This window comes from Podarcis cretensis (genome assembly GCF_951804945.1).
Source record: "Podarcis cretensis genome assembly, chromosome: 6".
Taxonomy (NCBI): Eukaryota; Metazoa; Chordata; class Lepidosauria; order Squamata; family Lacertidae; genus Podarcis; species Podarcis cretensis.
The window spans coordinates 6,842,911-6,862,155 of record NC_137175.1 but is presented as its reverse complement, the minus strand read 5'-3'; the positions used below and the strand labels follow the sequence as shown (position 1 = coordinate 6,862,155).

At 46.7% G+C, this 19,245-nt stretch overlaps 1 protein-coding gene across 3 annotated transcripts; it reads left to right on the top strand.

Annotated features, from left to right (window-relative positions):
• The first annotated feature begins 3,170 nt into the window (after window positions 1-3,170).
• Window positions 3,171-12,325, top strand: LOC307218026 (ammonium transporter Rh type A-like). 3 transcript variants are annotated; one of them, XM_079980184.1, is made up of 3 exons: window positions 3,171-3,257; window positions 7,625-7,699; window positions 10,533-12,325. In XM_079980184.1, the coding sequence occupies exons 1-3, from the start codon at window positions 3,201-3,203 to the stop codon at window positions 11,979-11,981; spliced, it is 1,581 nt and encodes a 526-aa protein (XP_079836310.1). In that variant the 5' UTR covers window positions 3,171-3,200; the 3' UTR covers window positions 11,982-12,325. The 3 variants fall into 3 exon arrangements, 1 of the variants encoding a protein (XP_079836310.1); XR_013839663.1 differs by lacking the exons at window positions 3,171-3,257; window positions 10,533-12,325 and adding an exon at window positions 5,091-5,530 and having other exon boundaries at window positions 7,625-7,700; XR_013839664.1 differs by lacking the exons at window positions 3,171-3,257; window positions 10,533-12,325 and adding an exon at window positions 7,089-7,538 and having other exon boundaries at window positions 7,625-7,700.
• Window positions 12,326-19,245: the final 6,920 nt, after the last annotated feature.

The following is a 19,245-nucleotide window of genomic DNA, read 5'->3' as shown; positions in this document are numbered from 1 at the left end:
CCCACAGTCGGCATCAGGAAAAAGCTGGGGTTTCGTAAATACAAAACAACAAAAACACCGACACCCCCCTCCTCAATTTAACGCTCTTTCCTGACCTCCCCCCCCCCCCCGCAACAATCCGTCCCTCTAAACCACCTGCTTCAAGGGAAGCGGGGTTGGCTTTTTTTTAACATAGAAAGGAAATGGGGGGGGGGGGTGTCAATTGAAATCCTAGGTCGAAACCATAAAGGGAGTAAAAGGGAATTCTGCCCCATTTTCTGTCCCTCCCGAAAACATGAAGGAGGGTGGTTTATAAGGTCATGCCTGTAGGGACATCCTAAGGGAGCTGTTGCACCTGGGATGCAAATGGTTTGAGCCTCCCTCTGTGTGTGATTTTATATATATATATATATATATATATATATATATATATAACATCACATCCTGCAGAAATGGTGTGGACAGGTGCCATCAATGAACAGAAGCTTGCTGTTGATTTCCATTTGTCTGTTGAGTCATGGTTGACATTTCCTTTTGATTTCAAGGTGTCTTCGGTGACTGCAGAGAGAGGCCATTGTCTCCCTCCTCCGACCGAGAAATGCAGAGGGCATGTGAGAAACGCCCCCTGGTCTCAGTGCTGGATTTACATATAAGCTAAACAAGCTATAGCTTAGGGCCCCACTCTCTTGGGGGCCCTAAAAAAAATAATAAAGGGGAAAAAACAACCTGGATGTACATTTCCTTTTTAAAAAAAAAAAAAAATTTTATTAAGAATTTCAACATAACAAATTATCAAAACACATCATCTTCATTCCCCCCCCCCATTTTTCCCTCCCCCTTCCCCAAGAAGAACCCTCCCTCCCCCCACCAAGACGTCCCTCAGCTCCTCTCTCTGATTTTTCAACACATGTTGTTCTCTGCATATTGTAAAATTGCAAAGATCCTTAAATTATCTGTCTTTTATGTTAACACTCAATAAATTTGTGTATGTTTATTCAAAACCTGCCAAGGAGTCCAATTCGTTTTGTTGGTTTTTTTTAAGTAGTTTGTAAAAAGTTCCCATTCTTCTTTAAAGTCACAGTTGTCCTTGTCTCGCAGTTTGTATGTCAATTTCGCCAATTCTGCATAATCCATCAATTTCTCTTGCCACTGTTCTTTCGTCAGGATTTCCTCATTCTTCCATCCTTGTGCTATCAAGACTCTTGCCACCGTTGTCACATACATGAATAAATTCTTTATTTTCCTTGGCAGGTCTTTTCCTACAATCCCTAACAAAAATGCTTCTGGGTTTTTTTTTACAAATGTTAATTTAAACATTTTCTTCAGTACATTTCCAATTGTATTTCAGTTCAACAATTACTTTGATAAAATACACATTTTGTTATGTGCAAATGGCTTTAAATACCTATTAGGTCCATAAACTACCATGTAGCATATATTCAACACAAAAAACAGCAAGAATTTGTTGTTGACAAAGGACAGCTAGACATATAAAAGGCCCCATTACCTTCCGTAGCTGATTTAGGCCTCATCAAACCTAAATCCAGCCCTGCCTGGTCTGCTTACACTTGTTGCACTATCACTATCCAACAATAGCAGACCTTCCAAGTTCTCCTATTTTCCAGGGACAGTCCCGGATTTACAGAAGTCATCCCGGTTTCTGATTTTATCCTGGAATGTCCCACATTTCTTAGGATGTCCCCATTTTCATAGGAGAAATGTTGGAGGGTATCGAGTTATCTGATCCCCGAGCCATCGGATGGAAGCTCTGTATAGGGATTTTAAAAAAATGTTTAATGTTTTATTGTGTTTTTACATTTGTTGGAAGCTGTCCAGGTTGGCTGGGGCAACCCAGTGAGATGTGTGGGGTATAAATTATAAAACTATTATTATTATTATTATTATGGAATAAGACGTCCCCATTTCCATCGAAGAAATGTTGGAAGGTATGCCAATGTAATAAAACCGAACTCTGTCGGGAAATGATATATAATGAAATGAAAAAAATGATGATTTTCTTTTTTTAAAAAAGTCAGAAGTCTTTCTTTTAGGAATAATAGGTGTAGAAGTACCAAAAGATCGAAATAATTTGTTTATGTATGCAACCACAGCAGCTTGGATACTATCTGCTCAGTTGCTGTTGCTTAAGTAATATTGTTATATTTATAGCACTAAAATGTGTTTTATTGTATGTTGTTATATTTGTTATTGTTTTGCTATGTTATAATAAAGCTGTTACTATGTTGAAATTGTTTTTGTAGTGCTCGTTTGAAATGTATTTCAGCTTTTGCATTTTAAGCTGCTTTGAGCATGATTTTCTTTTTGTGGAAAAGCAGTATACAAATAAAATGAATGGATGAATAAATGAAATGGAAGGAAGGAGCAGTCCCAACAAAAGATGAATGTCAGATTTGCGGGAATATTCTTAAATGGCGGAACTAACAAGCAGAATGTGAGACCAAGAGAAGGAAGGGTTTAAGAAAGAATGGGGAAAATTTGTGGAATATATGAAGAATCATTGCAAACACCTTTAAACGTTAGCCGGATTTGAATAATTGGAACAGAGAAAATAAAATAGGGTGGAAATAGAAGGGAAAAGTAGTATTTTGAATATGCAGTTGAACAGGGGAGACAATAATGAATCATGGAAGGAGGGAAAGGGAAGTTGATGTTAATGAGATGATTTAAATATATATATACGGTATATAATTTGTAATATTGAAAATGATAAAACAGGGTTGCCATAATGTTCGGTATTCGGCCTTGGTAAACAGTGTATGGGTGAAAATGGCTGAAACATCTGGTAAAATCCAGACATATGGCAGCCCATATTAGAAGTGCATCTTGGCAAATTTCATTTAAAAACAGCTCAAAACCTTTTTTTAAAGAAATGTTGAGATGTAGCCAAAACAACAACAACAACGGAGGGGGGGAGCCTCAACAACTTGGCAAAAAACAAAAAAAGCTCAGCAATTTTTTGTGTCCGGATCTTCACTTTTTGAAATACGGCAACCCTAAACACACACACACACACACACTGTCAGGCCCCTGACGACAATTTCCACCTGCTTGATGGGCAAGGTCTGAAGCAGTTAGCCAGGCCACAGGATCAAATGTCAACCCAGTCAATCTGTCAATCACAGTTTGTGACAGTTGCAAGTAATCGGGACGCTTAAGAGAAGACGCGAAAACTTGGAGCAACCCCACTCTGGGGCAAATGAATGACTTCAGTGCCGTGCGTCGGAGGAGGGCTGTGGAACACACAAAACGCCCAGGAGGTGGGCAGGATTCGTCCTGAGGATTATGTTTTCATTAACCCAAGTTTCTTCCAGATGTCGTGCTCATTCCACCCTGAGCTTCAAAGGCCCCCTTGGCGGGTTCTGACGAAGCCACGAGGGAGCGTGGGACAAAAAGAACGAGGGTGGCGGGGTTTCAAAAAAAAAGGGCTCCTTCTCTGAGCCTTGCTTCCCAGCTCTGCAAACGAGCCCCGTCTTTGCGCACGTGTGTGCAAAATCTTATTGCCCCACCCCCAGCTTAAATTATGTGAAACGAAATGTGCTAACAACATGGAGCATGTGGGAGGCATTTATTTGTTTATTTCGTGCATCATAGTGAGGGGGTGTGGATTTGGGGTGTGTGTGTGTGTGTGTGTGTGTGTGTGTGTGTGTGCAAAGGAACATTGTTCCGGGCTGTTTTGTAACATCTTCTTGGCTACTTGCCCACCATCTTGGCAGCAGTCAAGGGTTCCTTCTCTCTAGACAGCCGCGCCATTTGGAGCCCAGGGATCCCTACTTGCAGTGGGTAGTGTTCTTGGAGTGCATGGGGGGCCTTGCTAGACCGATTGCTAGAGAGGGACATCCTGTGCGGCCCAAGAGGAAACTGGTTACACGAACCCGTGCTCATGTGCAGTGCCAGATTTACATACAGTGGTACCTCGGGTTAAGTACTTAATTTGTTCCGGAGGTCCGTTCTTAACCTGAAACTGTTCATAACCTGAAGCACCACTTTAGCTAATGCGGCCTTCCGCTGCTGCTGCGTGATTTCTGTTCTCATCCCGAAGCAAAGTTCTTAACCCGAGGTAAAAGACGCCTGCTTCTTGGGAGAAAAGCAATGACAGACCTAGACAGCATCTTAAAAAAGCAGAGACATCACCTTGCCAACAAAGGTCCGTATAGTTAAAGCCATGGTTTTCCCAGTAGTGATGTATGGAAGTGAGAGCTGGACCATAAAGAAGGCTGATCGCCAAAGAATTGATGCTTTTGAATTCTGGTGCTGGAGGAGACTCTTGAGAGTCCCATGGACTGCAAGAAGATCAAACCTATCCATTCTGAAGGAAACCAGCCCTGAGTGCTCACTGGAAGGACAGATCCTGAAGCTGAGGCTCCAAAATTTTGGCCACCTCATGAGAAGAGAAGACTCCCTGGAAAAGACCCTGATGTTGGGAAAGATGGAGGGCACAAGGAGAAGGGGACGACAGAGGATGAGATGGTGGGACAGTGTTCTTGAAGCTACCAGCATGAGTTTGACCAAACTGCGGGAGGCAGTGGAAGACAGGAGTGCCTGGCGTGCTCTGGTCCATGGGGTCAGGAAGAGTCGGACATGACTAAACAACTAAACAACAACAACGACAAATGGGAGTGATCCAGCCCCCGAGCCGTCTGAAGGCAATCCTGTATAGGAAAAGGGGTTTTTAAAAATGTTTAATGTTTTATTATGTTTTTATATATGTTGGAACCTGCCCAGAGTGGCTGGGGCAGCCCAGTAAGATGTGTGGGGTATAAATAGTAAAATTACCATTATGGAATGGGACTATTTTCATTGGGGAAAAGTTGGAGGTTATCCTGTGCACACCCAGCATCTTGTACAATCTGGACCCTCGGCAATGGGAGTGCGCAACGAGTGAGTTAGTCCAGTGACCTCTCTAGGCCACCAACCCCTGGCATACAGAAACATCTGGAGCCCAGAAACATCTGGAGGGCACTAGTTTGACAGAAACTGGTCTTCTCTAACCAGCAATGTCTCTCCAGGGCTTCAGAAAGGCCTTTCCCCCACTATCCGTATAATCACAGATCCCCTTTCAAAATGAAAATCTGAAAAAGCAAGGATCTGAAACTGGCCCCTTCTGCACGCAGAGCGCATTTTCGACCAGCGACAGATCCTCTTAATTTTCGAAATGCCAGGCTGCTTTGGCCAAGCTGCAATTGCAGAGCATTCCATCCCAATTATGATTTACAATGCTAATATAAACTAGTCCCTGACAACAGCATTCATATTTGAATTGCGGTCGGGGTGGGGAGATTATTTCTGCCAACTTCTAAGTGGTACTAACATCCCTGAAGCGCATTCCGGAGACAAACCGGCTCTGGAGTGCTCTCACTAATGACTGGCAATAGGTCAGACAGAACCTGTTTAACCTGATGGGACATTTATAAAAGGCCCCAGAGGAGCAAGAAGCATTCAGAACTAGGCTGGCTCGGTTGAGGCTTTAAGTCCAAGACTTACTTCCCCATCCCTCTGGGAGAAGGCGAGAAGCTCATCAGGACATCGGCCGGTATGTATCTCTGGAGAGTTTGATGATGATCTGCCTTTGGAATAGACACCAGAATTGAGTGGCATGGGATTAGGGACATCAAGAGCAAATTTGGCCCTCAACACCCTCTCCAAGTGTCTCGATTTTCCAGGGACAGTCCCGGAATTACAAAGCCATTCCAGCTTTTGATTTAGTCCCAGAAAAAAAAATAGAAGTAACTTTTTTAAAAAAAAACCAAAAACTTCAAAGAAAGGCTCAGAAAGTAAATATCCCGCTGATGTAGTTCAGAAGCGTCAACAAACCTAGGTTAAAACTTTATAATAGTATTAACTCTTCAGTAGTGTTGATTCCTGCACTGCAGGGGGTTGGACTAGATGACCCTCAGGCCCCTTCCAACTTCGGTTTCGTGTCATAGTAAATGTAGACCAAATGTGAGATTCTGAACCCTTATTGCATTATTGGAAAATACATATCATGCTCCATCCCAGTATATCCTACTGAGGTTCTATAGTCAGTCTCAGACTCTCTCTCTTTTTGAGGGGAGCAGGTGGCACTGTGGTCTAATCCACTGAGCCTCTTGGACTTGCCAATCAGAAGGTCGGCGGTTCAAATCCCCGCGACGGGGTGAGCTCCCATTGCTCTGTCCCAGCTTCTGTCAACCTAGGAGTTCGAAAGCACGCCAGTGCAAGTATATAAATAGGTACCACTGCGGCGGGAAGGTAAACGTCGTTTCTGGGCGCTCTGGTTTCCGTCACGGTGTCCTGTTGTGCCAGAAGCGGTTTAGTCCAGCTGGCCACATGACCTGGAAAGCTGTCTGTGGATAAACGCTGGCAAGATGAGCGCTGCAACCCCATAGTCGCCTTTGACTGGACTTAACTGTCCAGGCGTCCTTTACCAGAGAGCCAGTGTGGTGTAGTGGTTAAGAGCGGTAGTCTCATAATCTGGTGAACCAGGTTCACGTCTCTGCTCCTCCACGTGCAGCTGCTGGGTGACCTTGGGCTAGTCATATTTATTTGAAGTCTCTCAGCCCCACTCACCTCACAGAGTGTTTGTTGTGGGGGAGGAAGGGAAAGGAGATTGTTGGCCGCTTTGAGACTCCTTAAAGGTAAAGGGGCCCCTGACCATTAGGTCCAGTCGTGACCGACTCTGGGGTTGCGGCGCTCATCTTGCTTTATTGGCCGAGGGAGCCGGCGTACAGCTTCCGGGTCATGTGGCCAGCATGACTAAGCCGCTTCTGGCGAACCAGAGCAGTGCATGGAAACACCATTTACCACCCCGCCGGAGTGGTACCTATTTATCTACTTGGACTTTGACATGCTTTCAAACTGCTAGGTTGGCAGGAGCAGGGACCGAACAACGGGAGCTCACCCCATTGCGGGGATTCGAACTGCCAACCTTCTGATCAGCAAGTCCTAGGCTCTGTGGTTTAGCCCACAGCGCCACCCGCGGGATATCAAATCCAAACTCTTGTTCTTCTTCTTCTTCTTCTTTTACCTCTCTCTCGCTCCCTCCCTCTCTCCCTCCCCTATCCTCCTGAGGGAGGGCACATGCTGCAACCTGCAGGGGTATATATCTGACACTGGTTCCCAAGAGTTTTCCCCAGCCCTAGCAAGGGTTGCACAGGATTGAACCTGGCCGATGTTCACCCACTGAGCCACAGCTCTTCCCGTTTCTGTGAGATAAGTAAAGCAGTGCAGGCCTGCTGGAGATGAAAGGGTTATGCTCCCTCTCTCAGCTGTATGTTTGATCGTTATCACCACCATAGACACAAGGGGAGACTTTGCCCTCTGGGGCTTGCAAGGCAGAGAACAGGTGAGGACAAATCATTTCTCAGTCCTTGGATGGGTTCGGTCGCACCTGTTCAGTGATCGCTTGTAGGCCTTATGCTGGAGATCCAACCATCGCATGGAAGTGGGATAGACAGTCAGAACCCCTCTCCCCTTTCCACCCATTGGCTATTCCCGGAAAACAGGGATCAGGTGCCGAGTGTCCATATCAGCAGTCATGTCGTATTTATTACAAATCTGAGGTAAGCACTGTCTGTGTCCTTTCAAACCTCGTCAGAGCACTCTTTCTCCTCAAGATGTAACGGCTCCTTTCCTCTTTCTGCAACAGGTGAAGCAAACCCCAAACTGGCTTAGAAGAGAGAACTGCCCCGAAGCTTCTGAATTTGCAAATTCCTGCTGTGAGGCAAGTAATAATAATAATAATAATAATAATAATAAATAATTTGTACCCCTGCCCATCTGGCTCGGTTTCCCCAGCCACTCTGGGCAGCTTCCAGCAAAGATTAAAAATACATCAAAATGTCACACATTAAAAACTTCCCTGAACAGGGCTGCCTTCAGATGTCTTCTAAAAGTCTGGTAGTTGTATTTCTCTTTGACATCTGGTGGGAGGGCGTTGCACAGGGCGGGCGCCACTACCAAGAAGGCCCTCTGCCTGGTTCCCTGTAGCCTTGCTTCTCGCAGTGAGGGAACTGCCAGAAGGCCCTCGCTCTGGACCTCAGCGTCCAGGCAGAATGATGGGGGAGTCACAGATGGGGGAGTCACCCCTAGCGCTCTCGAGAATTTTCTGGGCCACGGTTCCCATCCTACCTAGCCATTGGTGACGCTGCCTGGGGCTGATGGGAGTTGCAGTCCAGTAATGTATGACAGTGACCGAAATTCTCCTCCAAGGTCATTATACTTGCTTACCGGCTTAAGGAGACTAACAGAAGAGATCGTAAAGGAAAAAGAGAAATTATATGAACAAGATATGATGTGGAAACACCAAGATAAGACTGGATAGAATTATGAACTTTGTCTGGACTGATTGGGACTGATTTGGACATTAACGCAGTAATAAGAAGATGATCTGAATCCCCCTTTGGATCTTGAAGTATGGGTTCCCCCAACAAAATTTAAAAATTTGGCTTTGTAATTTGGAATTTATGTGATGTGATTTAATTTGATGTGATTGGCCAGTTAATAAAAATTATTTAAAAAGAAAAAAGAAATTCTCCTCCAAGGTGATAGAAATTCTGTCACAATAACAGCTGAATTTGGCAAGGGTGCATATCATTTGTTTCCTTATACCCTGCAGGAAACTCCAGGATTTGCAGTCTTAGAAAAAAAGAGGATTGTACTTTTGCATCACTGTACAATTTTGGGGGACTAAATTTAAAGAAAATGAGGGGAGATGGTTCAAAGTAGTTGAGCTTTTTTTAGGGGAAATTGCACGTAGCTTCCCCTCCACACCACTATCCATGTATAGGACAAACCCATTTTTTTTGACATGGTTTCTGAGTCAAAAATACATGGGGAAATACAGTATTTATTTTAAAGCCCTTCAGCATTTTAGTGTACTTTAGTCCTAATTTTGTACGCAATTTTGCTTAATGTGTACATTTACGCAAGCCGTTTCCCCCTAAAAGAGTGTGTTTCATGTGCTACTTTCGTTTGCATAACCATTTTTATACGCACTATCCCTAATGCATTCATTTATGTGCAGATTACCGGCTTCGAGAATTGCATCACAGCATTCAGAGGACTGCAGATATTGAAGGATAGATGCGTTTCAGTTTATGTTATCATTTCGATAAGTGGAAATTGGAGATGAGAGTGCTGTTGCTCTCAGGTCCTGCTTGAACCCTGTAAGGACAGGATTCTGAACAAGTCGGGCTTTAGGCCAGGACACACCCCGCCCCCAGGATTTTCTTAGGTCCTTAGGTTTATTTGCCATTTGTCAGTAACGCCAGAAGCCTATGCAACAGTGCACACACACATCCTGGGGGCAGCCTTGGCAGCCCGCAATGTTTGTATTTGCACACGTGTCTTTTAATGGTTCAAGAAATCGAAAAACACGTGTAGTTTGGGAGTGCTGCAGGAAAAGAAGCTCAGTTGCCAAACAGTTCCGAATCTATCGCTGGTTAATGTTTAATGCCACTAATAAAAGATAAACAGTGACAGTACCTTAAGTGCAGCGTTTAGACCAGAGCATCAGATGTGAAAGTTATCAGTCTATTTTTCCCCCATATGGTGGTTAAAAAAAGAAGAAAGATTTAATGTCCTATTGTGTTGCGTAGTGCTATCTCCAATCTGCCCTTGAAGCTGACCCAGAAACTCCAGTGGGTACAGAATGCCACGGCGAGGCTCCTTACGGGGTCCTTACAGCAGGATCACATTCATCCAGTGCTTTACCAACTGCACTGGCTCCTGGTGGAGTACAGGGTCAGGTTTAAGGTGCTGGTTTTGACCTTTAAAGCCCTATGCAGCCTAGGACCCTCGTACCTACGGGACCGCCTCTCCTGGTATGCCCCACGGAGGACCTTAAGGTCCACAAATGACAATATTTTGGAGGTCCCAGGTCGCAAGGTGGTTAGATTGGTCTCAACTAGAGCCAGGGCCTTTTCAGTACTGGCCCCGACTTGGTGGAACGCTCTGTCACAAGAGACTAGGGCCTTGCGGGACTTGACATCTTTCCGCAGGGCCTGCAAGACAGAGCTGTTCGCCTGGCCTTTGGTTTGAAGAAGAGGAAGAAGAGTTTGGATTTGATATCCCGCCTTTCACTCCCCTTCAGGAGTCTCAAAGGGGCTAACATTCTCCTTTCCCTTCCTCCCCCACAACAAACACTCTGTGAGGTGAGTGGGGCTGAGAGACTTCACAGAAGTGTGACTGGCCCAAGGTTTGGACTCAGTCTGACCCTTATGTTTCCCTCCCCTTATGGTTTTGATCTATCAGCTACTTTTAAAATGAGGCTGCATTTTAAATTGCATTTTAACCTGTATTTTAAATTGGTCCCCCCACCATTATGCTTTTACTGTGATTTTATTGGTGTTAGCAGCCCTGAGCCCAGCTCTGGCCGGGGAGGGCGGGGTATAAATAATAATAATAATAATAATTATTATTATTATTATTATTATTATTATTATTATTATTATCTGAAGCCAACAAGAATATGGCAGGCATTTTTAATTACTTCTGACTACAGCGCTTGCCAATGAACTGGCTGACCTTGTGGTTTTGTGTTCCCCTTTCTGCAGGATCTTCTTGGCATCTCCTGCTGCAAGATGTCCAAAGTCTTCTCCACCAGCCTCCGCTGTCGGTTGCCTGCCTTGCTGTTCCTCTTCCAGGGAGCTGTGCTAGTGATCTTCGCCCTCTTTGTGACATACGATGAGCACACGGACGCCGCCAGCCAGCCTGCTGATGCTGACCCATCCGCCAACCAGGTCTACGCCATCTTCCCCCTCTTCCAGGACATCCAGCTGATGCTGTTGGTGGGGCTGGGCTTGCTGCTGGCTTTCATGAAGGGCTACGGAGTCAGCGCCGTGGCCTGCAACTTCCTGCTGGCCAACTTCTCCACCCAGTGGGCCCTGGTTGTCCAGGGCTTTGTACACTACGGCCAACATGGGAGAGTCCACCTCGGCCTCTACAACATCCTCATGGCCGAGTTTGCAGCCGTGACGGTCCTCATCTCTGCTGGGGCTATCCTGGGTCGAACAAGCCCCATCCAGCTTCTTCTCATGAGCTTGTGCGAAATCCCTCTCTACGTGGCCTGCGAGTGGCTCATCGTGAGTTATTTCCAGGCAGTGGATGTCGGAGGAACCATAACCCTCCACGTCTTTGCTTGCTATTTCGGGCTGGGCACTTCCATCGCTCTCTACCGGCCGCGATTGCAGCTTGGGCACCCAATGGAGACTCCATCTTATATCTCCGACCTTCTGTCCTTGGTGGGGACCATGTTTCTTTGGGTGTTCTGGCCCAGTTTCGTGGCTGTCCTCGCCCACCAAGGAGATGCTCAGCACAGGGCTGTGTTTCACACGTGGCTTACTCTCAGTGCCAGCGCCCTGACCTCCTTTGCCACCTCCAGCCTCCTGGAGAAGAAGGGGAAACTGAACCTGTGCCACCTGCAGAACGCCACGTTGGCCGGAGGTGTGGCCATTGGTGCAGTAGCAGACATGGTCATTTCACCAGCTGGGGCATTCGCCCTGGGAATTGTTTCCTCGCTAGCCTGCATCCTTGGGTTCAAGTACATATCACCGTTCTTGGCCACTAGAGTTCGCCTCCAGGACCAGTGTGGAATCCACAACCTTCACGGCTTACCAGGCATCATTGGCGCTGTGGGCGGAATCATAGCCATCTTGTTGGTGCCGGATGAGGCCTACGGACCTCGCCTTCACCAGGTCTTCCCTCAGCGTGGCCTCCTGCCACAGAACGTCACCCTGGAGGCAACCTTGGCAGGGGAGAACATGGGAAGGAGCACCACGCAGCAAGCTCTCCACCAGGCTGCAGCTCTCGGTGTTTCCATACTCGTGTCCCTTGTGGGTGGCTACTTCACCGGGTTGGTTTTGAAACTGCCTTTTTTAGCACAGCCGCCTGACCAACTCTGCTTTGATGACGCTCTTTACTTCAAGATCCAAGAGTCAACGGAGAACTCGAGTGTTGAGCAGGCTGGTGGTGACCTCCTGGTGCCCCTGAAGGACAAAGCTTGAGGGTCTGTCTGCTTGTGCCTTCAAAGCAGAAATAAAAGAGAAGGGCATCACTGAGTGGGAGAGTAACAGTTGCCATGGTTTTCCTGGAGTGTCGTGCTGTCAGGGCTGGAAGATTTGAAGTAGGACCTCCTGCTTGGAGGCAGATGGGACAATTGACCCAAACACAGAGGTAGCTTCTGAAGTGAGGGCAGCGAAAATGCAGCTAAGAAGCTCAAATCATATATATGACTGACACCTTTCTGTGGAAATTAAATCACTGTCCAGACTTTAACATTCAAAAACTTGACTTGCAGAAACTTATTGTTGAATTACAACATAATATTTACAGTCACATGCTTCTCCAAGCATGGGTTTACAGTCTCTTCTTCTAACTTCCAAAACAACCACATTTTCCTTTCTTTCCAGAGCTCAGCACTCAGTTTTCTGCATCTCAGTTAGGCCATGCCATGCAGCTCCTATGAAATATTTCTGCTTTCACCTTCTCCTGCCGCTTAGCTCTCTTTTCTTCCAAGCAGAGAATAAGCACTCCAACGCTCTATTCAACTTAGCAGTCTTCACAGTGGATTCTAAAACACAGTCATCTTGCTTCACATAAAAATGGAGTCTCTCCTTCACTAAACACCTCTCATGTGACCAATGTTAGCCAATCACATGAGAACGTCTAGAGAACTCTCTAGAATTCAGCTACCGACCCATCAGATTTAAACACATAGTAATGCATGCAAGCATTTACAGTTTCGGTAAATTAAATCACTATGCCTAAGAGTAGCACAGAGTTGTCTGCTGCTGGGGCATCTAGGTTGATTTCCCCCAACTATTTTAGCAGCTCCAAGATGAGTTGTTTTAGCCTCCCCTTCTCTTGGACTAGACAAAATGACTAGGCCAGGGCTTTGGTAACAGATCTGTTAAGGGTGGGCAACTTTTAGTTACCGTGGACATTTTTCATGGACATTTTTACTGTATTGGACTTGAAATTGCATACACACATACACACACACCTGACCAGGTGTTAAGCACTTTCTCTCGTCCCATCGACATCAGAGGCATGGTTGGTGGTGGGACAAGAGAGAGCCTTGGACCACATCAGAGAGGCTGAGAGTCTGGTCATCTGGGCAGCTCAGGACCTCCATCCACACTGCCCAGGCTTGAGCCCTAGGGAGCTCACTTCGGTGCTGCAAATGCAGTGGTTTGACTTCACCCCTGGAGGCATACTCCATTGTATCTCAAGACAGAAGGATGCCAACATACACATACAGTGGTACCTCAGGTTAAGAACTTAATTCGTTCCGGAGGCCCGTTCTTAACCTGAAACTGTTCTTAACCTGAGGTACCACTTTAGCTAATGGGGCCTCCTGCTGCCGCAGCGTGATTTCTGTTCTCACCCTGAAGCAAAGTTCTTAACCCAAGGTACTATTTCTGGGCTAGCAGAATCAGTAACCTGAAGCGTCTGTAACCTGACGTACCACTGTATATGCACCAGAGGGTGAGGAGAGTTGGGTGCAGTGTGTTACGGATATTGAAAATTCGGCGTGCGGCGCTTTGACGCATGAGCAAGGAGGTCTTTGCGAGGGAGCGAAGCTTCCCACACTCATGAGGCACCCCTGGGACTGGCCCGAGGACGCGTTGGCGCCCTGTCAGCGCTCTGGGAGATGCCGGGATGTTCCAGGTCCTCCTCGTGGAGCCAGAAGCCACCACCAAAAAGCAGAAGAGCTTCTGGAAGACGTACTCGACAACGGCACACACACCCCCACTTGGCGCAGGGCCACGCGTGAGAGAAGGCCCGAGAGCGAGGCTGGGGAATCGTTAAGGCAAATAATCGCAAACAGACCCGAGAGCAGCCTGTGTTTGTTTTGTTAATTGTCAGCGTAAAATGCTGTGCAGAGCTTGACAAAGGAACACCAGCGCTGATTCCTCCACTTGGGGAAAAGAAAAAAGCATCGTTCTCTTGAAAAACAATCCCGTCTCCTTTCGAGGCAGGAGGCAACCGGGGGGGGGGGGGGATGCAATGCCATGGGGAGGCCTAGGGGGAGCGAACCTCAGGAGTCTGTGTGGTATATGGAGAGTACCAGAGGGTACGGAGGTGGTGCGTCAGAGGAAGAAGAAGAGTTTGGATTTGATATCCTGCTTTATCACTACCCTAAGGAGTCTCAAAGGGATGCGGGTGGCGCTGTGGTCTAAACCACAGAGCCTAGGGCTTGCCGATCAGAAGGTCGGCGGTTCGAATCCCCGCAATGGGGTGAGCTCCCGTTGCTCAGTCCCTGCTCTTGCCAACCTAGCAGTTTGAAAGCACATCAAAGTGCAAGTAGATAAATAGGTACCACTCCAGCAGGAAGGTAAACGGCGTTTCCATGCGCTGCTCTGGTTCACCAGAAGCGGCTTAGTCATGCTGGCCACATGACCTGGAAGTTGTACGCCAGCTCCCTCAGCCGGTCAAGCGAGATGAGCGCCGCAACCCCAGAGTCATCCGCAACTGGACCTAATGGTCAGGGGCTCCTTTACCTTTAAGGAGTCTCAAAGTGGCTAACATTTTCCTTTCCCTTCCTCCCCCACAACAAACACTCTGTGAGGTGAGTGAGGCTGAGAGACTTCAGAGAAGTGTGACCAGCCCAAGGTCACCCAGCAGCTGCATGTGGAGGAGCAGGGAAGCGAACCTGGTTCACCAGATTACAAGTCCACCCCTCTTAACCACTACACCACACTGGCTCACGCCAACTAGCATGGAATTGGTATCTATAGCACATTGTTTTACATGTTAAAGGCCCCCGATGTGATGCTCAAGGCTACCCAACAGAGATCAGAAAGACCTGTGTCTCAAATGCTATAGAGACACGACTGGTCAGGGGTGTCACATGGAAGCTTGCTTTCTCCTGCTCCTGGGGGTACGACTTGAACCCATGGCTTCAAGCTACAAGGAAAGAGATTCCGACTAAACATCAGGAAGAACTTTCTGACAGTGCTAGCTGTTTGGCAGTGGGAAAGACTCTCACGAGAGGCAATGGACTTTCCTTCCTGGGAGGTTTTTAAGCAGAGCTCCATGCTACAGGTTGAGAGTCCGCTGTGGAATCCCTTACACTAGGATGCTATGTCTTCTCACACTTTTCTTCACCCTGTGTGGGATGCGGGAGAAATTCAAAGCCAAACCTATAAAACCCACGCTTTCCGAAATGATGCACATCTTGAAATACAGCTATCCTTCGAAAATTTGCACTGCTCTGAATTCTGCAAGGCAGTTTTCCGGCCAAAGAAGGTGTTCTAAAATGCAACATACTAGGGTCAAGTGTGCATGAAAAAAACATACATATTAATGAAAATAAACTACAAAAATGCATTATATTGGGATAAATCGCTTTGCCAAAACTGGTATATTTGACAAAATTGCATGCAAAAACAAAAAGTGTATATTAAGAAAAATTTGCACTAAACTGCTGGTGATTTTTTTCAGGAGGAACTTTAAAAAGGGGGAAAGCAAACAGCTGTGGGAAAATGTGGAGAACTGAAATATAAGAAACTGAAAGAAACCAGAATATCAAAAAGTATTGTGTTGAAAGTGGGCAGAAAAATAAAACAACAACAAAATAAAAACCCTTCACTTGGGCACAAGACAGCCCAGCCGAATAATATTAATAATAATAATAATAATAATAATAATAATAATAATAATTTATTTATTTATACCACACCCATCTGGCTGAGTTTCCCCAGCCAATTGAGTGTTAAAAACAATACAGCATTAAACATTTAAAACTTCCCTAAACAGGGCTGCCTTCAGATCTCTTTTAAAAATAGGATAGCTGCTTATTTCCTTGACATCTGATGGGAGGGCGTTCCACAGGGCGGGTGCCACTACCAAGAAGGCCCTCTGCCTGATTCCCTGTAACCTCACTTCTTGCAATGAGGGAACCGCCAGAAGGCCCTCGGTGCTGGACCTCAGTGTCTGGGCCGAATGATGGGGGTGGAGACGCTCCTTCAGGTATACTGGACCGAGGCCATTTAGGGCTTTAAAGGTCAGCACCAACACTTTGAATTGTGCTCGGAAACATACTGGGAGCCAATGTAGGTCTTTCAAGACCGGTGTTATAGATTACAAGTTACACCTAATAACCCACAGTCGCTGGTCTTCATATCTGGCTGATGGCTGTCCTGGGAAGGAGAACACACACATCAACTAACACTTTTGTTGATCCATGCCTGGTGGGTATGAATAGAAAGTGCCATTGCAAGAGGCAAGGACGTAGACCTCTACATGCTCCTTGTTCAGGAATGATGCGAACTGTGTAGCTCCCTCCTAAATAAAAGATTCCCCCACTCCCTCTCGGCTTTCCCTTTGGTCTAGGAGACAACCTGTCGCAGGCCTGTATAAAACCCTGTTAATAAGCCTGTTAAGCCAGAGAGACAGGGGAACTCACACCCACAAGAAGCAGTGAGGGCCGCCAACCTGGGTGGCTTTAAAAGAGGATGAGGCAAATTTACGGAGGAGAAGACTAGCCATGATGACTCTGCTCTGCCTCCACAGAATGCCAGTTGCTGGAAACTATAAAAAAATGTCCTTGTGCAGAATCCCACTTGCAGATTCCACACAGGAATCTGGTTGGCCACTATGAAAATGGGATGCTGGAATAGATGGACCACTAGTTCGATCCAGCAGGCTCTTAAACTTCATCTTCATTGGTAATCATTCATAGCCGAGTAAGATTGTCTTCCATGAGGTACGGCCTTAACCTTAATCAGGCTTCCTCAACCTCAGCCCTCCAGATGTTTTGAGACTACAATTCCCATCCTCCCTGACTACTGGTCCTGCTAGCTAGGGATCATGGGAGTTGTAGGCCAAAAACATCTGGAGGGCCAAGTTTGAGGGAGCCTGCACTATATGAAGCTTGAATTGGATCTGCAAGGTTTGGTGGCCAGGATACCTATTTAAAAACGCTGGGCAGGGCAGGTAATGGGGGCTGCTCATGAGGGGCAGGCAGTCATCCCTTATCCAAAGTTTCTGTCTTCACACACATACACACCCAAGGGATTCTCTATCCCCTTTCCCCTTTGTTCTGCACTTCACACACCTGCCTGCCTGCCCTCTCTCAGCCTGTCCCATCCTGCCACATCCTGAACGGAATTCGTCTTGTCTGTCTGGAGCCAGCGAGAGGACAACAGATGGACCCTCCCTAAATGGCTCCAAAAAATCAGGACTGTCTGCCGAAAGTCTGGCCCATGAATTCTTATTAACCACAATCACCAGGCCGTGCGCTTGCAGAACTGAGAAGCTGGAAGAGGATATTTATTTTTTTATTTAATTGGAAATGCATGTACATGCTGCCCCTTCAGTTCAGGACCTGCAACCATGATCCAGGGTGGCTAACGAGCCTCTGTTTTATCATGTGAGTAAGTCATTCCAGCAAATATGAAAAATAAACAATAAAAATCACACATGAACCGGGGAAACAGAAGCATAAAAACATCAAGTTGTGGCAAATGGAATAAAACAAATTCAGCCAGAGCAGGATTTGCAACACAAAATGCAACTACAATCTCTGCGGCAGATGAGCATCTGTTCTCTGCTTAAATACCCAGTCCTGAGGCAGCCTGTGCCACTGCTTTGGCCATTAGGAGTCCAGCTCTTTCCGTTAGAAAAGTTCCCCTGATGTTTAGCCCCAAACTGCTTCCCTCCAATTTACATCCCTTGGCTCGAAGTCCTGCACTCGGGACGTCTGCCCAATCTGCTCCAAAGCAGCCCTTCGGATATTTGCAGGCAGCTATCAAGCATTCCTCATCGGATGCGATTTCCAGATTCCTTACCGCGTGTGCAGAACTCACCAGTATCATTCCTCCTCTTTGTCTGCTTTCTCACCTAAGAAAAAACCCCAGATGCTTCAGTCTCTCCTTGTAGGGAAAAACCCCACTTTCATTCTCATCCCAACATTTCAGTTGCCCTGTTCTCCGCAATCTGTAGAGTCACGCGTGGGCTGGGAGAAAGTGCAATATATGTACAATATAATATATTTTTCCAAGGGGCAATCAGAACTGTGTGCAGTATTCCAGCCAGGCGCAGGTGCATGTGGAGAGGCCTTGAAGGCTTTCCTGGGCCTTCCTCAGGAACCCCAGCCCCTCACTTGCCCCCCATGGCTGCTCTGGGAGGAAACCTCCCTCGCCTCCTTCTCCCCCCTCTCCGCTGCTATTTTGGTGAGAGTCTCCTGTCCCCGTTTCCTTCTTCCGGTTGTTTTGCTCTGATCCCTCTCCTCTCTCTCCCTCTCCTGCCCCCTCCGCTCTTTCCTTCCTTCCGTCCTGAGTTTCCATGCCATCATCCCTCTGAGGACATTTGGTGACATTGTTTTTGCAATGAGGAAATCCATCCCTGCTTTCTCCACCCTTTCAGGACTATGCTAGCAACTTGCAACTCCCATACTTCCCTCTGACTGAGCACAAAAGAGCGAAGGCTATAATTGGGAGCGGAATAGCATTGGGCTTGGGGGAGATTCCCTTCCCTTCCTGGTCTTCTTCCAGTCCCCACCACCGATTTTGAGAAATGGTGGAAAGGGTTAAGCATCCCCCCTCCCTCTGCCCTCTGCCGAAATTGGCAACCTCCCACGCCTGCTTTTCAACGACATAATAATTTGTAAAAATCAAAACAGAAGATGGAAAGAAGATGTGCATTTTCTCCGTATCTTCTGCATTCGTGTGCATGAACGTTCTTACAGCCAAGAATCACATCACAACATTTGGAGAAGTGTGATATCTGACTGATTGCTGGGATATATCTTGCACAATGGTTTGGGGGGGGGGGTCAGTGTACATGTGAATTGGCTTGGTCTGCCTCAAAATGCAGGCCAAACAAAATCCTGAAGCATCCCTGGGCTGGAAAACACCCTCACCTGCCTTCATGGCCACCAAAATCAGGTAGTTTTTAAAGGCATGTGTGTCTTTCATGGAAGATAAAGGCTACGAATCAATACCAGCTATGAAAACGCCAAGATCAGAGGGATATCTCCGAACACCGGTTGTCGGGATCTCGAGTGCTCAGGTCTTGTTTGCAGGCTTCCCAAAAGCATCTTATCGGCCACTGAAGGAGGACTGGACAAGGTGGGCTGTTGGCCTGATCCTGTCGGGTTCCTTCTTGTGTAAAGCAAGGTCTCTTTTTAAGGAAGAGTTTTGATGCCTGGGCAACGCAGCTGAGGAACTGCGGGAAGGAGGAAGGGGAAACAGAAGGCTGCCTGTCTATGGAGCGTTCATCCTGATGTTTTCAGGAAGATTAGGCAATGTTGGTTATTCAGTG

What these genes read in the sequence shown, in the direction of transcription:
- LOC307218026 (XM_079980184.1), top strand. Translation starts at nt 3,201, where the DNA reads ATGACTTCAGTGCCGTGCGTCGGAGGAGGGCTGTGGAACACACAAAAC. An exon ending in ACACACAAAACGCCCAGGAG is followed by an intron (nt 3,258 to 7,624) that starts GTGGGCAGGATT and finishes TTTCTGCAACAG; the next exon opens with GTGAAGCAAACCCCAAACTG. An exon ending in TTGCAAATTCCTGCTGTGAG is followed by an intron (nt 7,700 to 10,532) that starts GCAAGTAATAAT and finishes CCCTTTCTGCAG; the next exon opens with GATCTTCTTGGCATCTCCTG.